The 20,682-nt window shown below is 33.9% G+C and overlaps 1 protein-coding gene across 1 annotated transcript in view; it reads left to right on the forward strand.

Annotated features, from left to right (window-relative positions):
- The first annotated feature begins 6,330 nt into the window (after window positions 1-6,330).
- Window positions 6,331-20,682, forward strand: part of mmm (missing minor mitochondria) — a 91,534-nt gene continuing 77,182 nt past the window's right edge. The window contains exons 1-5 of the mRNA XM_072525715.1: window positions 6,331-6,495; window positions 14,052-14,206; window positions 17,151-17,301; window positions 17,412-17,601; window positions 20,036-20,242. Coding sequence (XP_072381816.1) covers window positions 6,338-6,495; window positions 14,052-14,206; window positions 17,151-17,301; window positions 17,412-17,601; window positions 20,036-20,242 — 861 coding nt within the window. The 5' untranslated portion in view covers window positions 6,331-6,337. The remainder of the gene's footprint in view (window positions 6,496-14,051; window positions 14,207-17,150; window positions 17,302-17,411; window positions 17,602-20,035; window positions 20,243-20,682) is intronic.

A 20,682-nucleotide genomic window follows, 5' to 3' on the forward strand; every position in this document is an offset into this window, starting at 1 on the left:
TGGCATTTTGTTTTTCTTGCGACGTTATCTGATCTTAGTTGCCTAATTAAGCCATGGTAACATTTATTTGCAATAAATATTCGCCTCTTCACTTCCTCCGTAACGTTATTATCAGACGTGACTAGGGATCCCAAGTATATAAAGTTTTTTACCCCGTCTATGTTGTATTCTCCTATTGTTATATTTTGTGGCTGCCTTATTTCTGCGTTTTTACTTACCTGCATATATTTTGTTTTGCTAGTATTTGCACACTTTTAATAATTATTGTTCCTCGTGTATTGACTGTTGTGTCCCTCAGTATTTTCTCGAGTACGATGTTGAACAAGATGCTTGATAGAGCGTCTCCCTGGCGTAATCCCTTTTTCACATCTATTGTTTTCGTTAATTCATTTTGTATCTGGATTCTACTTTCTAGTTTTAGAGATTCTCTTATCAGTTCTATTAGTTGTGTTGGTATATTAAATTCTTTCATTGCTTTTATTAAGAATTCTCGGTTTATATTGTCATATGCGCTTTCAAATTCTATGAAGAGATGATGTGTGTCGATGTTATATTCACTTGTTTTTTCGAGGATCTGTCGCAGAACAAATATCTGGTCTATTGTTGACTTCTGTTTACAGAAGCCACTTTGGTATTTGCCAACTATTTTTTCAGCGTGTGGTCTAAGTCTTTCATAAATGACGTTGGACATTATTTTGTATGCTGCATTCAGCAGCGTGATTCCACGGTAGTTTCCACATTCTAACTGATTTCCTTTTTTTATGTAATGGTAAAATAATATACTCATTCCCTAATATACTCATTCTTATTTTATCCGTTTTCGCCATTTCACTAATCTATCTAAGCATTATCATTTATGCCACATGCATTCGTTGTTCCGCTTTCTTTTTATGTGACCAACGTCCAGTTCCTTACATCATAGCTGATCTTATGGCTGTTTTATAGCATTTTCCTTTCAGTTGTATTGGAATTTTTCTGCCACACAATACACCACTCACTTCCTTTTACTTTTTTTTCATTACTCTGTTACACCGATCCTAGGCACTTAAAACTATTACTTTTTAAAAGTTTTAAAAAAGTTTTAAACCTTTTTTCTCAACAGTTGCAGTTTTTTTTCTAAGTCGCTTCCACTATTTCCTACTAACACCATCATCAACATACATTAAGCACAACGAAAGTTTACCCTGTAGGTTCACTGTTATTTGATCTAAAAATAATGAGAATAAATAAGAACTAAGCACCGAGCCTTGGAACAATCTTACTTTCACATGAAATTTATCAGTTTCTCCCATACCTCTGTTAACACCAGCTGTTACTATTTAATATATTTATATAATAATAATAATAATTATATCAGGTTATACCAACCAAAAATTACCTGAAATATATCGTGAAAGACCCTCAGGTCCAAAACGACAAATGCCGATATGAGATACACCGACGTACCAAGTCACCTAGGATTCGATAGCATGGAAAGAGTCCCACTAGAGCTGAATCCTTTTGATACCGTAGGTATCTGGGATGAGTGAATTTTTCCCTTAGAGGGAGTGTGAGCCGTATGGCTAATAATAATAATTTATATAAGGAGGTAACTCCTTTTTTATTGAATGCCCACCACAGAATATCTCGAGGAATTCTATCATATGCTTTCTTAAGATCAATGAATACCATATGCGCGTTTTTGTTTTTTTATTTTTATATTTTTCGACTAACTACCTTATAATGAAAATTGCATCTGTCGTTGGCGGCCCGTGAGGAAATGCCCTAGAGCCATGGCACTACCTTATTTGTTACTTAATTTTTTTGTGTGTATTTCTTTTTATCTACATAAATTATATAAAATATAGCAACTGTATGCGTAATACAATCACCGCAACCCACAGCAGAGGTTATTCGACGGAATAATCTTGTGCCAATATCATACAGGCGCGTATGAAAATAAAAAGATTTTACGAGCATTCTATTTAGGTGACACAAATAAAGATATTGGACTTTTAATAATACTTTAAATAAGACTCTTCATACCAGGCTCAAGAAGGAAGATCTACTAGTATGCTGTATACTGACTTATGCAACAAATTAACAAAAATAACTTTACAAACCAACATCCATTTTAAAAGATGTTCTTTACTTGTTCTTAAAATTGTGTCACTTTTCCATATAATTTACTGGGCTTCTCTTTTAGTATTTAAAATCAAATAGCTATGTCAACACTGCGTGACCTTGAGCATACCTTGTCACCGAAGTGTATGCACTAAGGCATGCCTGTTTATAGTCCTGGATCCGGTTTTTCATAGCGGACAGCGCAGCGCACGTAGGTCCATCACAGTTGTATTTCTTTGCGCTCCAACGTGTCAGCGAACTACAAGTACTCAGACTAACAGAGTACATAACAGCTGGATTCAACGACAACCAGTATACAGGAGTGGCCTTCCTGTGCTTAAGCAAAGCCTTCAAGAGAGTCTGACGTGAAGGACTGACATAAAAAATGAGAAGCTATGGATACAGCGAAGCCATGACAGGACTAATCTCATCGCACTTGAGCGGCTGGAGCTTTAGGGTTTGGATAGGACAAGTCTTGCCCGAGCACTGAGCTCTGGAGGCCGGAGTGCCACGGGGGCAGTCCTGTCACCTCTACTGTATACAATATACACCGCCGATGTTCCAAGAACACCAGGAACACTGCTCAGTTTTATGCAGATGACACAGCAATTGCGGCTCAACATAGAACCATTGATGTAGCTGTAAACAACTTATAGACATCATTGAATAACATAGAAGAATAGAGTATTTAATGGAAAAAGCTATTAACTCAGAAAAACGCAAGTAGTCATGTTCAAAAAGAGAAGAGAAACCCCAGAAGAACAGCTTACAGTGCAAAACAATCCCATCGAATGAAAAAGAAAAGCAAAATACCTAGGAGTCACAATGGATCAAGAACTAACCTTCACGCAATATGTGGACCAAAGCATCCAAAAAACAACCACAGCCAGAGCGGCAATAAGGAAACTCATAGGTAGAAGAAGCAAATTAAGACTAAAAACGAAAATTACACTGATTAACAGCATCATACTTCCAATAATATCATATGCATCTCGCGCATGGAGACGATTCGTTCCATCGATGGGAGCACAAAAGACCAAAACAGCAAATCGTGGCCAATATATAAAGTCTAGAAAATCTTAGCTCTATCAACAAAAGACAACCCAGCACATAGTACTGGCAATTTTAATTACTACTAATATTAATTGTCAGATATCTCCCAAAAAAAATTACAAAAAACTTAAAAAAACGGCTTCGGCAAAAAAAAAATTACAAAACTACTAAGAAAAAGGCGAAAGTCTCAAAACAAATTAACAATAAACCATAAACCCGGACACGACAGGCTCACATTCTCGAGCGCCAAGTCTCCGAACACGGGCTTCGAGACTTAGGGCCCGAGCAAGCAATTTCAGATTCGATGATAACTCACTAGCAGGAAAAGAGCCCCTTACGCTAACCTGCTTTGATCGGGATAGGATATCGTGTTGGAGTTCTTCTACCCAGGATTTCCATACGACAAGCACTTTGCGGAAAGAGAGCTCCTATCGTGCATCAGAGTGTTATAGGGGGGAAAGAGATAGTCTGGTGCATTGGGGCGAAGTGGTGTGACTAATAAATTAAATTAAATTGCTTACTTGCTTGCTCAACGTGCCTTTTATATTTACTATTTTTCTTTTTGTTATAAAATTCATATGTTATATAAGCATGTTATAAAATTCATAAAATATTGTTATTAACTATGAACCTACTTATATTTGGTATTAATATGCTCACAAGGAAGTAGACTACCATTTAAAATGCAACATCAACAGAAATAAAAATTGGCATTCCTATTTTTCCATTGATACTAACCGTCTTAATACCAGTTTTTTTGTAACACGTAATACCATTGATTGTATGTACCATTATTGACCTTGTATGTACGAGTAGAAGCTTCATCTGCACTTGTTTCAGTAGAAACTAACTCTTTTCCTAACTGCTTAAGAAACATTTTTTTTTATTTTCCACTTTTCGTTTAGATGAATCTTGTGATTTATAATATGTCAATCATATTACAAAAAACTGTCACAGGACATCTTTTTATTTTCCTTTTGACTATGTACGTTTGGACCAGCTTGTCCATGGTATCTACACCTGACTTTGTTTTATTGCAATCAAGAATTCTTTGCGGCTTTTGTTTTTCATCTTTAGAAATTTGATTACTATTATGCATAGTTGATACCAAAGTCACAATTTTCGCTTTTTTTGGGCAGTAGGAGGCTAACATAGCTTTACGTTTGTAACCAAATTTTGTTGAAAATTGCTTTCACACTCTAAAAAGGTATATTAACAATAAATAGCTGTCTTTAGTTGCCAAGAACCGCAATTATCGCCAATATTGCATCAGCAGGTATTGCTTTTCCAAAGTTGCTGTCACATTTTTCTCTTAATGGCCTAGCCTAACCATATACAGAAGATTACGAGTTTTAAAATAACTCTTCATTCAAGTTGTTAGGTTCAATATTTTACGTTTTTCAACTTTCTTTAACACGAAATATGGAGTACTAGCAAAATAGCGTTACTTTTATCCATCGTGAATAGACTGAAAGGCACTATGTGGACAGAGGAAATGCATGCGCCTAAGCGCACACGCGAAGGCATGCGTTGACGCATGTTGAATTGAATATTAAAAGGAACGTTGAAACGCATGTTGAAAGTGGAAGCCCACCAGTGTGGACATACCCAATAGCGATCTTACATTGTTTATATATTTTTAATAATTATAAGTCAAACATGTCGTTTAATTTTTGCATATTTTGTTTATTTCATATTGTTATCACCAAATTTATCAAAAGGAATTGTTCTTCTTCTTCAGGTTCCTTCTCCTATCGGAGGTTGGAAATCATCATCGCTATCTTAATTTTATTTTCCGCGCTTCTGAATAATTCTAATGAGCTGCAACCGAACCACTCTCTCAAATTTCTTAGCCAGGATATTTTGCGTCGTCCTGGGTTTCTTTTCCCTTGTATCTTCCCTTGCATAATTAATCTAAGTAATACGTACTTCTCGCCCCTCATTATATGACCCAGATATTGAATCTTTCTTATTTTAACAGTTTTTATGACTTCACATTCTTTCTTCATTCTTTGTAACACCTCTATATTAGTTACTTTTTCTGTCCACGATATTCTGTGGATTCTCCTGTAGCACCACATCTCAAAGGAGTTTAATTTTTTGATTTCAGACTGTTTTATTGTCCACGCTTCCATGCCGTATAGTACAGTAGAAAAAACGTAACAACGTAGCATTCTTGTGCGGATCTCTGGATTAAGGTTACGGTTGCAAAGTAAGTTCTTCAATTTTATGAACGCGTTTCTTGCCATTTCTATTCTAGATCTGATTTCTTTTGTTTGATCTCCATCTCCGGTTAGCCACGTTCCTAAATATTTATATGTTGTTACTCTTTCGATCGTTGTATTATTGATGATCAGGTTATCTATATTTTGTGGTTTTTTTGAGAATATCATTGATCTCGTTTTCTTGAGATTCATTTGCAGTCCGTACCTTTCACATGCATTGTATACATGTTGTATTATGTACTGTAGATCTTCCATATCACTTGCAAATATGACCGCATCGTCCGCATATCTAATATTATTAATGCTATTTCCGTTGACCAAAATACCTTCCACAATATCCAATAAAGCTTCTTGAAATATCACTTCACTGTAGACGTTGAATAAGAGTGGTGAAAGTATGCACCCTTGTCGAACTCCTCTAAGTATACTTACTTCCTCTGTCAGTTCTCCTTCGACCCTTACTCTTGGAGTTGTTAGATACTTGTAAAGAGTGTCACGAAAAAGGATTCTTTTTTGCTAATTTCTCTAGTGTACGGGACGGGGTAATAATATTACTTTTTCTATATCCATATTCTTTGTAAATCAGTCGTACAGCTTTACTTCTTTTTATATGATCGGACCAGCTTTGTCACTCGGTACAATCATTTTGTAAATTTTCTTTAGAGTGTTGATGAATTTTAAAATTCCCTCACTTTCCACATTCTTCGTGATCTAAAGTTACAAAAGATATTTAACTTTTGTACTATTGAGCGGTATAAATGATACGAACATAATATTTTAGGATTCTTCATTTGAAAATCGCCAAAAATATCTTTTGTTTATTATGTCTATTATGTTTATTATTTATTATTTTATGTGTAAAAAAATTTGTCTCTTGTTCAGCAGTGTATATTTAATAAACTATTTATCTTAAAGTCATATTCTGACTTTGACATTGACCAATAACATTTTGAAAAATGTCGAGCAGGAACGTTGCTGCTCAATATGTGTCAACCGAAAACCTCAAATCTAGCCCCAAGAGAAAAAAGAAAAAGAGGAGGAGGCATCGAGATGTCTTCGATATACCAGGAGTGAGAAAAATCGTGCTCAGTGAACTGGCCCAAAAGATTATAGGGTAAGTTGACATATTAATACAATATTTACAAAATCTTTAATCTTTGATTATTTTATAAACCTAATCAAAATATCCAATAATGTATGTTCTAAAAGTTTTGGCACAAAATATTTATCGAATTGTTTTTTACTGAAAAAATTAATTTAAACACTAACTAGTTAACATAAACTGGAGCTAGTAGACACACCTCTATGAAGGAAGTGTGATCGAGAAGATGAAACTGTAGAGCATGTCCTATGTGAATGCCCGGAGTTATCGTTAATACGAGAGTACGCGTTCTGCGAGTCCTGGGCCAAACCTGCCAACATAAGGGAGATGTTCCCTGGTCAGTTGTCCACCTTCCTAGAAATGGCAGGATGGACAATGAGCTAAGCACGACAGCTCCCTGGAAGGACGCACAATAGGTCAATTGTAGCCTAAGTGCTGTGGAACTTAACTCACCCTCCCTACTCTTCAGATACAGATAGTTAACATAAAATTATAACTTAATATTTAACTAAACTATACTATCCAATTATGTGGAGTTGCCCATGCTCTATCAGACGCAAATTTCTTTAAATGTTACTTACATTACTTTTTCGTAAATTTTCCGTCTTAATTGTTCTTCATCTTGGGCTTCCGAGACTCCTTGATAAAGCTTCTAGACAGAAAAACGCAAGAATTCCCTATTAGAGTTTCTTGAGAGGATTATCGTTTGGAAAAGGTATGTGGTGTTGACGAAGCCAGTTTTGGTTATATTTTGAGTAATGGCATTATAGTAGGTCCGACCTGAACATGATGTCGTCATTAGCATAATGTTCGTGGACACACTGAAGCAATTTGGAAATGCAGTTATCAATACAGCTCTGACTATTCAAAGCTTTACTCCTCATCTTCCCACGAAAGGTCGGGATACACCTCTGTTAGAAACTGCGCACCACACAAGGATTTTATCTGCAAATTTCGCTTTATGTTGGTATCTAACATTGTCAGGGCATTCTTTTACGTTATCTGTATAAAATCCATCGTTTCCCTTCATTTCAGAATTACTCAAAGTGAAATACTTTTCGTCATCTAAAATAATATTTTTTTCATTGGCAAAGTGTACTCCTCAGTTGACGACATCATCTTGGTATAGGAAGGATCCACTTGAGAGGATTTGGGACACTAGATCGCTTTCGAACTCTATCTTTAATTCCAACGATATCGTACTCTTAGAAGAACTACATTGATAAGCCAGTCTCCTCGTTGACCTTCCAGCCTAGTTTTTTGCTCTTCTCACCAATCTTAATGTTACGCAGGCAGGACAGTTGCTTTCTTCCTACCCAGCGTTTCCCTTCGATTTTGCCCTGAATGGCTAACCGGAGTAAGTGATATTTTGGTCCTCTCATTATATGGACCTTTCTTATTTTGATGATGTTGATCAATTCTCGCTCTTTGTGCACGTCCGTTAGATACGTGTGCTGCCACGCTATTTTGATCATGCGACGGTGACACCACAACCCGAAAGCTTCTAATTTAATAAGATTTTTTATTTTTGTTGACCAGGTTTCACATCCATATAACAAAACGGACCAGACGTAGCACTTCAATACTCCTAGACGTATGGTCAATGACAGACTTCTACTGCACAATACAGAACGCCAGTTAATAAAGCTTTTTCGTGCAATTTCTATTCTGGTCGAAATTTCCTCGTCACTTTCAACCCTGCAGTTAATACAACTACCCAGGTATCTAAAGTGTTCCACCCTTTCCAGGATTTCGTTATCTAATTTTAGTATTGAGTATTCGATATTAATTTTTCCGACCACCATCCTTTTTGATTTCTTTGCGTTGATTGTTAAGCCTTTTTAGCGCATTCGTTGTTTAACACGTTTAATAGGGTTTGAAGGTCTTTTAGGTTCTCTGTTATTATGGCGGTGTCATCAGCGTATCTGATGTTATTAATAATTTAACAATCAACCGATTTTAACACCTTCGCGACGATTATTTAATAAATCTTAAAAACTGGTTCAGTGTAGGCATTAAACAATATGTGACCTAACACATCCCTGTCTGACATAACCCATAACGTTTCAGAAACCAAACTAATCATTACCAGTTCCCCCTCACAAAGTTTATATATCCGACAATGCAATATTTTTATAAAAAATTTTAATGTGTTACTCATTAAACTGATAAGTCGATAGTCGCTACACTGTCTGGCGTTCCTTTTCTTAGGAATACTTATAAATATTGATTCTAACCATCTTCTTTCTTCTTTAAATGCCATCTTCGGGACGAAGGTTGGCAATCATCATGGCTATTCTGACCTTCGAGGCAGCTGCTCTGAACAATTGCCTTGAGCTGCAACCAAACCACTCTCTCAGGTTCTTCAACCAGGAAACGCATCTTCATCCTACACTTCTCCTACCCTCTACTTTTCCTTTAATTATGAGTCTCAAGATGTTGTATCTTTCGCCTCTCATCACACGTCTGAGATTTTGCAATTTCCTTTCTTTTATTGTATTTTTCATTTCCCTCTCTCTACCTATTCTCCTTAACACTTCTGTATTCGTGACTCTATCTACCTATGCAATCCTTAACAATCTTCTAAGTGTCCACATTTCAAACGCCTTAAGTCGATTTATTGTATTCCAGTTTAATATCTTTGCTATGCTATGTACACTGTGTGTACATAGCTTTGCTGCATAAAATCTTTTTTATTTTCACGAAGTTGGCACGTGCTTTTTCAATTCTGACTCTTATTTTTGCAGTATAATCGTTATTTTCTGTGATTATCGTTTCCAAGTAAGTATATATATTTACTCTCTCAATCTGCTGGCCGCCTATCGTTAATATTTCGTTTATATTGTTGTTCTTGCTTCTATTATTCTTGCTTCTTGCTTCTATTCTTGTTGCTATTCTAACCATGTGTGACTATATTTAGTGGAAAACTACTTTTTTAGTAGACATGTCCAAGTTAAATTTTATGTTTTATGGGATTAAGCTACAATTATTGATTGAGATTTTGATGAGTGGAAATCGAAACGTTAAACTCACATGTATAAAATTTGATGCATCCGGCTATTGTTGTTTTGTGGTACTGATACTTTGTTGCCACACTTAATAAATTATCTGTCATCGCTTTGAAATTTGTATATATATATCTTTAAATATAAAAATCTCGTGGAATGGTGTTTGTCCAAGCTAATATTCAAAAACCACTGTATTAATTGCAATAAAATTTTGAGAAAATGTTTTGTATGACTTCACCCCTACAGGTTTAGTTTATTTGATCCATGTAGTTATAAAATATCATAAAATGACGTTTAACAAACATTATTTATTTTTTTATAACTTTTTTATAATAAATCGAGAACGACTAAATCGATTTGGCCAATTTTGGTTTTGAAATATTTGAAATCTTAGAAAGGTCTAATATGTGAGAAAATCTATGATGAAATTATAAGGAAAATAGTAAAAGCAACGGCTTTATCTTCCCATACAAACAGTTACATTATACCTACTCTTATACAAAATGTTTTATACGATGTACCTCTTCAGTATATATACCTCATACAAACAGTTATATATACTGATTTATACCATATACCATCAAATATCAACTTATATTAGTTGAACATGAAAATATTTAGTGTTTTAAAACATGTGATTTTTACTCGACGTAAAATAGTTTTGTTTATAAGTAATAATTTTAAAATGTTCTTCTTCTTCTTAACGTGCCCCATCCCTAAGGACATTGACGATCATCATGGCCCATTTGACTCTATCTGCAGCCATTCTGAAAAGTTCTATTGACGTTTTCCCACTCCATTGTCTCAGATATTTCAGCCAGGACGTACGTCTTCTCCCCGTTCCTCTTTTGCCTTTCACCTTCCCTTGTATGACCAGCCGCATAAATTCGTATTTCTCGTTTCTTAGTATGTGGCCAAAGTAGCTCATTTTTCTTTTCTTTATAGTGTTGAATATTTCTTTATCTTTTTTCATTCTTCGTGGCGTTTCCGCATTTGTTATGTGTTGTGTCCAAGATATTTTCCACATTCTTCGATAACACCACATTTAAAAGTTAATGCGGTTTTCCTCTTCCTCTCCTCTGTAATTGTCCGGGCCTCAATTCCATACAACAGGACAGAGAACACGTAGCATCTCAATACTTTAGTTCTGATTTCGATGTTGAGTTTTCCATTGCATAATATTGCTTTCATATTATTAAAAGCACTTCTAACTATCTCAATACGCCGTTTTATTTCCGTACTTCTATCCCATTCTTCATTTAGTTCGCAACCTAAGTACTTACTGATATCTGTGCACCCTGCCTAAAAGTTTTCCTTTAGCATAAACACTGGCTTCCTCAATCTTGTTCTTGCTTACCACCATAATTTTTGTTTTATTTGTATTCAGTGCCATTCCATACCTTTCGCAGTATTGGGTAATGCGATCAACCAAGATCTGTAGTCCTTCTCTGCTGTCCGCAAGGAGTATTGTGTCATCTGCGTATCTAAGATTATTCAGAAGAGCTCCGTTAATAAATATGCCTTCATTAAAATGTTCATTATTGTTTATTTACAATAAAAAAACTATTTTTTAACTTTTTCTCTGCAATAAAGTTAAACATTTAGGTTTGTGCATCAATTCAATATTAAAATTGAAAATTAAAAATATCAAAATCTACTGAAATGATCATAATTAGCAGTCGTTGAGTTGTGCCAAATGTGGGCAACTTACAATTTATTGTAAGGAACGCTGAGAAATCATTTCACTTAATATTTCCTTAATGTAACGAATAAAATTCAATATTATTCAATATTAACATCTCAAATTCAAATTAATCATTAGAAATGAATTTCATTGTTTATTTGAAAATATTAAAAATCGACTTTTTTGTGAATTTATTATTTGTTCATTTGATCAATACATTATATGGTGTAAATAAATAAATTTTGATTGGCGATAATTAGTATTACTATATACCAAACAAATGGTGATGTCCCAAAAGCTACTTTGTAAATAGTGATATTTCTATTTGTAAATTCAAATATATAGACGAATATATAATTTTAAAAATGTAAACATTAAACCTTTGATTTATAGTTTCACGCTGTTATAGAAGTACAAACGCATATTTTCCATAGCAAAAGATCGTGAAGCTTTCGCTGGTAAAAGCCACTTTCGGATACCTCCGATATGGCATATAAAGAAGAATCGGAAAAGAGATTCTTTAAAATTTTATCAAAATCTAGTTAATTACCATAAATCTGTTTAAATGTGATCACTAAAGCTCGGATTTATAGGCAACAAAAATTGAAGAAAAAGGCGCCTATATAGGCAAAGATTTTTATTAAAAAAGGCAGGAATATTAACATTTAGGCAAAATATAGGCAATAAAGGAATATAACTTATTATTTATTGTACAAAGTGAATTAACATAATATTAACTTAAGGCAGTTATATTTACACATCATAATCATAACATTAGTATAAATAAACTAGTAACTAAATAACTGTAAATTAATAATTAAACATTGTAACCGCTTAAAATTTTATCATTAATAGAAACAACTAAATGTTTTTCAATATTTTCGGTCTTAAAACTATGTCTTCGATCACTTAAAATTAATTTGTACATTGAAAACGAACGTTCGACATCGACAGATGTAATTGGAGCATATTTCAGAGCGGATAATAAATCTGGCATAATTTGAAATTCCTCGGAAAATGTCCCATTCAAAACTGTAGCAACATTAGATAAAAACGAAAAACCTTCATCCTTGTCGAAAACATATTTCATTTTTTTTTTTTTTTTTTAATTGATCGTTACTTCCAGGTGCCGATTTAATTTTCGTCTTTAAATTATCTATTAATTTTACTGACTCACATAAATTTATCTCTTGTTTTTCTAATAAGGTAATTGTGGTAACTATTAATTTATAATTGTCATGTTCCTGTTTCAATTTGGGATTTTTTAATATTTTTTTTTGCTTCTCGAATGGCTTCGGAAATATCATCATCAAATTCTGACATAACTAATTCTATTTCATTGCAGTGTTCAAAGTAAAAAAAACTGCTTCAAGCCAGGTTCCCCACCTTGTAATTACTGGTTTAGGTGGCAAAGGGACACCAGAAAGTCTTTCTTTATATATTTGCACCCTCAACGGAGCCTTTACAAAAACTTTTTTCATAAAATTTATAAAATTATTTACCAACGGAAACAGATTTCTTATTTCTTCAGCAATTCTATTTACGCCGTGGGCTACACAAGTGCAATGAATTAAATTAGGATAAAAAATCTTTAAATTAACAGCAGCTTTTAACACATATGCCGCAGCATCTGAAAGCATTTTATTCACTGGTATAGCGTTGGGTAAAAAGAGGTTTGTTAAACTATCTTGTATAAATCGACTTATTGTTAAATTGTTTGTTTTTTCCAATTCTTTAACGGCAACTAAATAAGGTTTTCTCGCAAAGTTTTCGTTCAAAATTCCAATCATTAAATTAGCTATATACCTGCCGCATACATCTGTCGTTTCATCCACGATAATATACAAAAAATTGCCCTCTAACTCCCGCTTAATTTTTGAAATACATTCCACATAACATTTTTCCACAGTATGTTTTCTCAATGTACTCTCGTCCGGTTAGGATTTATTAAGATATTTTTCGAAAAAGCATTTAAAACTAGGGTTATTAACTTTATATAGAGGAATGTTGGATGCAATCATCATCTGGCATAAATCAAATTTAAATGCGTTTTCCCTTTTTTTTTAACTGCTTAAACTATCCCGCAGAGATATTTGGGCTAACGTAGAGGAATTTAATTTTTCCAAATTATGTTTATTCAGTGGGGTTCCACAATGCTGGTCAATAAAGTACTTTTTTCTACTTGAAATCTGAGAATTAAAAAAAAATAATTAGAATTCTAAAACCGCTTTAGAATTTAGTTATGTTGTGGGACGAGAAAAAATAAAACTTACCGATTTGCCGCATGGTTTACAAAATGCTCCATCTCCTTCTAGAGAAAAATCCGAATAAGGTGCGATCCATAGCCTTAATTTAGATGTCATCTTTTCACACAAATGTCTAAAACGTTTTAAAACGTGTTCTTTGCTTTTCGGTATACGCAACAAAACTAAACTAGGATATAGCAATTTGTGACTAAACTCTGATACAGTAACCGACTGTACAACTGATAATAAACTAATAAAGCTTAGGGATTTCCAAATAGTTAACCCTCAAGTCTCGATCAGGTACATTTTCCTAGAAATCTGTTATATAACCAAACCATTTATATTTTATTATTGACCCAAAATTTTATTATAGAATGGTTTAGTAATAGAATAATATTATGGGTAGTACCATGAAATTTTAAAAAAGGCACAAATAGGCGGAATTTACGAAAGAAGGCACAAAGTGCAAAAAACAGTTATACTAGGCAAAATAGGCAAAAAAATTTTGCCTATAATCCGAGCTTTAGTGATCACTGATTACAATTTTGGATAAAGGCTTTTTTACCTTTTATGTGCATGTCTTGTTCATTAGTTTAAGATTTAAAATATACAGTTGAGATTTCTTTTAAGATGTGTTGCTGGAGAAGATGTAACAGCTGAAAATCCATGGATATTTGTGCCAAAAGAACCGATAACAGATAATCTAGAATTACACGAAGATAGTTCAGAATTTTTGGCAATGAAACAGGAAATTTTGTTATATCCGGGAAGCAAATTTTTAATTGGTAAGTTCAAGCTCGGCTAATTGTTTTTTTTTTGTTAAACTATGGTTAGTAGTCTACATTTATATTGTACTTTTTTATGAACAACCTTTGTGCAACCTGATTGACTTTTTTATTGCAAAAAAAGTGTCAATAAACTTTATACAAATTTTAGAAGCTGGTGGTCCAAACTCTTATTACTCTCCAATATTGCTAGCAATAAGTCCAGGGCCGAACTAGTAAAAGAACATTTTTTGCAAAAGTTGTTCTTTATTTATTAAAATAATTTTCTTTAGTGGTGATACAATAATTTCAACGTTTTTATAATTTTTCGATGCCGCTCTTGTAAAACGATTTATCTTTGCTGTCAAAATAGTCTTCAGTTTCGGAGATTACTTTCTCATCAGAGCGATATCTCTTGCCATTGAGCATTGTTTTTAGATCGGAAAAAGGTGGTAATCGCTAGGGCTGATCTGGACTAAATGATAAGTTCAGAAGCAATTTAAAGTCCAATTTTTGCATTTTTGCTATCGTTTTCATCGACTTGTGACACTGTGGATTGTCTTGGTGAAACAACAATTTTTGTTTCTTAAATAAATGGGGTCTTTCTTTGCGATTTCGTCTTTAAAACGCTCCAATAAACCAATATGGTAGTTCATATTGGTTTCATTGTTTCTCCATGTTTTAAATCTTCTTCTTCTTATTGCGCCGTGTCCTTTCGAAGGTTGGCGATCCAAATGGTAATTGTGGCTTTAGAAACTACTGCACGAAAGATTTCTGTGGATGAGGTGTCAAACCATCTCCTCAGGTCTTTCAGCCACCCATGTTTCAAATAATCAGTGAGAATAATTCCTTCCGTCGGTCCCAAAATCGGAGGTTTGTTGCGTCTTTGGTCACTTTGAACGGTTTTTTCGGGTGCTGTCCACCCAGCTGATTGCTGATTTGATTCCAGACTGAAGTAATAGATCCATGTTTCATCCATTGTGACATCCCGATGCAAAAGTTTTAACTTATTCCGATTAAACATTTTCAAATAGTGCCAAGATTCATCAATTCGTTGTTGTGATTGCTCTGGTGTGAGAAAACGACAGCAATTTGGAAAACAACTTTCTCATACCCAAATATTCTTGTATGATAGTCAAAATGCTATTCTTTGTTAACCTTATGGTGTCAGCTATCTCTTGTAACTTCAGTTTGTGATTTTTCCCAATAATTCTTAGCATTTTTTGTAAGTTTTCGAGAACAACTGCATCATTTGGCCTTCCGGAGTGCTCAACATCATTCTTGTCAGTACGACCGCGTTTGAATTCAAAAAAACCATCGTTTAATGATTATAACCAATAGAGCAGAATCCTGGTAACACTTTTGAGACATTGCTCAGTTTGGACGGTATTTTTTCCCATTAAATAACAGGAATAAATCAACACACGAAATTGCTTTGAATCCATTGTTTACAGACATCACGAAAGTAGCGACACTTAAAACCCTAGAGAGAAATGGAGGTGTAGGGTACTTCTTTAAAATCTAACCTAGCAATAATGACCTCATGTAGTACAGACATGCGGTCTATCAAGACCTCATTATCTAATACCTCACTATCTAATGAATGTATCAGCTTCACTGGTACATTTATTAGATAAAAAGCCGAACTTACTTTATGATAAAATGTTGTTTTTAATGAGAAATGACATAAGTCGGGCTTTTATAAGACTCTTAATAATTTCGGATAGGACCGGTAGTAAAGCAATAGCTCTATAATTGCAGATATTCGATTTTTCACCACCCTTATAAAGAGAAATAATAATGGATGTCTTTTGGCACTCTTTTTCAAAGGAATCATTAATTAGTGAGACCAAGACCTCCAACACATTTTTTGGGAGATTTAACAAAAAATTTTTATGGATAATCCATCAGTACTACAGGAAGATTTGCTTTTGATACCACTTTTTGTTTAGATCAGTTCAGATTTATCAACTGGTCTTATACAGAATAAATTCGAGACCTTTTTTAAATTGGGGAGATAGGAAATAGGACCTTGTTGTGGCAAAATTGTTGATGTTATATTTTTACTCACATGAACGAAGAATTTTTTTAGATTTTCCAGGTTTGGAAGAGAAAATGTTTGAGCTGTATTAGTTTTATTTAGAAGACCGTTTATTATATACTACATTTTTTTAGCTGTTTTTATAAGTTTGGATAGGTTTCTCTTTACTTGAAGACATATTCAGTAACAAAGACTTTGGTAGTGAATTTCTTTACTACCACTTCTTTACTACTAAAAAATCACTAAAATTATAGTCCACGTCCATAGAGGGAAAGTTCCACCCATAAGTCAAGCACAAATTTTGAAATTTACGAAAGTTCTGAGCCGAAAAATCCTACCTAAACGTTGAGTTTTCGAGGATGGTTTGTTAAGAGTGTTACACTTGGTATATGTTTGTAACTTTTGTTTGTAACGTTGTAACTTTTAATTTGGTATATTTATTTGATGATTATTGGTCAGATGGGTCTCTGATATTAACATTAAATCTACCTTTGGTGCAATTTTATGAAAGATTTCTGTTCCAGAATGTTGATAAAGACCGTTTTCATTTCATATATTGTATAATTAGTTTGTGCTACCATTAAGCTAACTTATTAGTCACTGTAGTTAGGAGACTGACCATAGTGCTGATTTGCTCCGTAAGTTTTCATATGCAACTCTTGTAAAAGGTGTTTATTGTATAAAGGTGTTTATTGTATTGTATATTATACTCGACGTGTTGTCCGACTTGACCTGACAGCCCCGTTAAAAATTTCCTGTCGCGTCCAATAAACACTAAATTGGCACTTGTTTCATAAAGAATTATTAAATTTCGTACTTGAAAGTCCACATTACTGTGAAAACAGATATAAGATACGCAAGAAAAATTGTTAGAAAAATCTTGTTTTACTTGCTTACTAACAACCACCTGTTAAAATGTTTCAGGCTATATTCCCGATGAATCAAAAGATACAGATGAATTTTATATCTGCGTTACGGAAGAAGCCACCCAAACCGTCAAAGATATTATCGAAAGAATGAAAGAACAACAAGAAGAGAGACTGTATAATACACTTAATAAAACGGTTAGGGAGTGGTAAGATCCTTTCAATTGATTTTTAATAATTAATATTTGCCTGTGATACCTTAAAGACACCCTTCTTTAAAAACCTGTGTTTAATGCATTCCTGAACTGATTTTTTTTAGGTTACCAATGGGAACTGAAGAAGAAGTCGATGAAAATTTAATAAAAAATAATCGGCCATTGATCGAAGTCGAGATAGAATCTCAATATCCAATTTTTTCCCAAAAAGCTGAATTCGAACTAGTCAGAGCTGAAAAAAGAAGGGATGGCTACGTAGAATTGCGATGGACATCTGAAGAAAGAATTAACAATGTAAGCAACTCTATTTTAGTTGATAATAGCACATTAATTACTTCATCTTGTATATATATATATATATATATATATATATATATATACATATACAGTGAAGTCCTAAAGTAACGGATAAATTTTCCCAATGACATTATTTAAATGTATCTTGAACTCCCTAGGGGTAATAGTTCCTCTGAAAAAATTTGAAATGAAAAGGGCTAGCGTGTGGTACAGCGTTTAAAAAGGTTTTCAATGCTGTATTCAGCAATGAATATATTTTTCTTTTTTGTACAGGGATAGTTAAGGAAAAAATCATTTCACTTCATTTCATCAAAAAGCCATCGAGTCGAATATCTTTCAAGATTGACTGGTCTATTGATTGTTTTGTTGTCAAAAAAGTAGCATCGGATCTTTTTATGACATTTACATATCACAAAAAGGTAAGACGTATTTAAAATAAATATTAGTTCGCTGGACGAATAATCTATGGCTAGGCCTCCTTAGACTGGGGATTCACGTTCCGACTTGCGGTCCCCCTTAGTAGGACTACTAGTTGGATATTCGTCTCCACTCACGCTCTGACTTGCTATCCAACTAGCGGTCCAACTTCAGTTCTAGTTTGTTTTCAGGATGGTGTAAGTCGCTTAACCAAGAAATGTATCGACTAAACACTACGCAAAATACAATTAGGAGGAGGAAAATTGCAGCATTGCGCATGTTATCCTTATCATTTGAAAAAAAGAAGAAAAAATGTTGGATAAAGAAATTATTTGTTGATCGTGTGAACTATTGTGATACGAAATTGCTCAATGTCATTGATGAGGATGATTACAAAAACTACCTCAGAATGGACAACTTCACTTTTCGCTGTTGCTGGAAAAAGTTGGTCTACTCATTTCCAAAAAAGATACCGTCATGCGTGAATGTGTCAGTACTGAACAACGCCTTGTAGCAACTTTACGCTTTCTTGCCAATGGAAGGTCATTTGAGGATCTGAAGTTCAGCTGTAAAATATCTCCACAACTATTGGGAAAGGTGATACCAGAAACTTGCAGGGCTATTTATCAAGTTCTTCAATCTGAATATATGAAGGTGTATGGGCCTATTACAAATTCTAATATTAATGCAATGGTGGTAATAATAACAGGAATAATATTAATTCAGATGAGTGATAATTTTAATAGCAGTATATTATGTACACGTTTTAACGGTAGTATTGACATAATATTATATACACTTCATTTTTTTTTAAAACTACATACTCGTCCTGTGGGTGTGTTGGTCCACCCACTATATAATAATTTTTCGTGCAATTAAAAAGTATTTTGTATTATTTATTTGCGAACTAAGTATCTTTGCTTAGCGATGTCGGACAGACTGCACCAATTGAGATTTTGTTTGGAGCTGATGTAAGCAAATTGTATACAGGGAGGAAATATCAGTAACAAAGGGATCTTGTAGTAAATTTACTATTTTAATTGGGAATAAGCCAAAAAATGAGTTAGAAATTAAATTTATTTGACGTTTGGACTTTCACTTCGGAAATTGTTATCAAAATATTCTGAAGTTGAAATCGAAACGTCAAATAAATTTACTTTCTAACTAATTTTCAGGCTTATTTCCAATTAAAATAGTAAATTTTGGTCAACTATGATTTAATTTTCGTTGTTTGTTGATAATTCTTCTGTAGCCAATCTGGAGTGTTGGAAATTGTACCTGTGTGGGAGTGTCCGTAATAAATCTACAGAAAGGAAAATGATTTGCTCTAACAAAAAGTAGATGATGACGAAGAATCGTGTATTTTAATAGGGGTAATTTTCGTGCAATTGAAAGTTTATTTTCTATTAAATATTTGCGAACAAGGGATCTTTGCATAAAGTAATTCATAGAAATCTCATACATAGCAGGTGCCGAAGGTCAACTGACTGAAGAAATTTTCAATCCGACCTGTGATATGTGATCCGACTTCCAACTTCACCATTCACGCTCCCACTTCGTCGCCAGTCGGAAGTCGTACTTTCAAGTCGTCCTCTAGACGTTCCGACTCGTACCACTAGGTGTCCAATTAATCCAACCAGCCCACTCACGCCACTTACGGTCCGATTTCAGATCAAACTGTTTAAGTTGGACCACTAGTCCGACTAAAAATCGGAACGTGACATTACTGACGACATTACGTGAACATTATTCTAAATTATTTTAAAATGAGCTTAACTGAATCCTAGAGAATTGATATATTAATATTTAGTGGCTTCAAATATGTAAATCCAGATAGCACTTATGATGGAATAGTTATTCCGAAAACGTTTTGTGATGTAGCCCGATAGGTGATTTTTATTAATATGCCTTGTATAAAGTAAATTTTTTAATTAAAAATTTTTATTATAAACTTCTCCTCTGGTAGTCCACACGAGTTCGACTATTATATTTTTTTAATGATGTCCTTTTGTAGATATATAAGAAGAGGATAAGCCAATACGTCCAAGTTGCTCCCCAGTTTGTGACCACAGAAGTGCAGACCACCTGCACGTATCCTAGAAATTCAGCAACACAGTATTTGTACGAAATTGAGGATACTTCGCATCTACTGGAAGAATATTCCAAGTCTATACAAACCTACGTTGATGACAATATGGAAAACTTATCAGATTTATTAAAGGTACTTTATTTAAATAAAAATTTACCTTGTTTTCATGACAATGACGTAATTTGTCAATATATCTGTATTGAACATGAATATCTCCATTGATCTCCAAAACATACCTATCCTACACTATCCCAATTAAAGATCATGTGAGAGTCATTTTTATAGATCTTTTTCTAGATATCCTACCTGCCACCACTTTGATATCCTAGTTCTCTTAGTGTTGTTAACTTTAAGTTCCCTTAGATCTTGTAGCTCATACGTATTTTACCCTTAATAATTTTCCGATTATTGATCTTTTTATTCTCGTCAATTATCTTTTTAATTGACACATATCTCTTATATACTCTGGTGTATACACAAGGTGACTCTTGTTCTCTTCTATATTCCCCCATGTTTGTTTTCACTACTAATTTTGTATTCTGTTTATCTTCCTTCTGTGTGTTTCATATGCA

The sequence above is a fragment of the Diabrotica undecimpunctata genome, chromosome 3 (assembly GCF_040954645.1).
Source record: "Diabrotica undecimpunctata isolate CICGRU chromosome 3, icDiaUnde3, whole genome shotgun sequence".
In the NCBI taxonomy this organism is placed as follows: domain Eukaryota; kingdom Metazoa; phylum Arthropoda; class Insecta; order Coleoptera; family Chrysomelidae; genus Diabrotica; species Diabrotica undecimpunctata.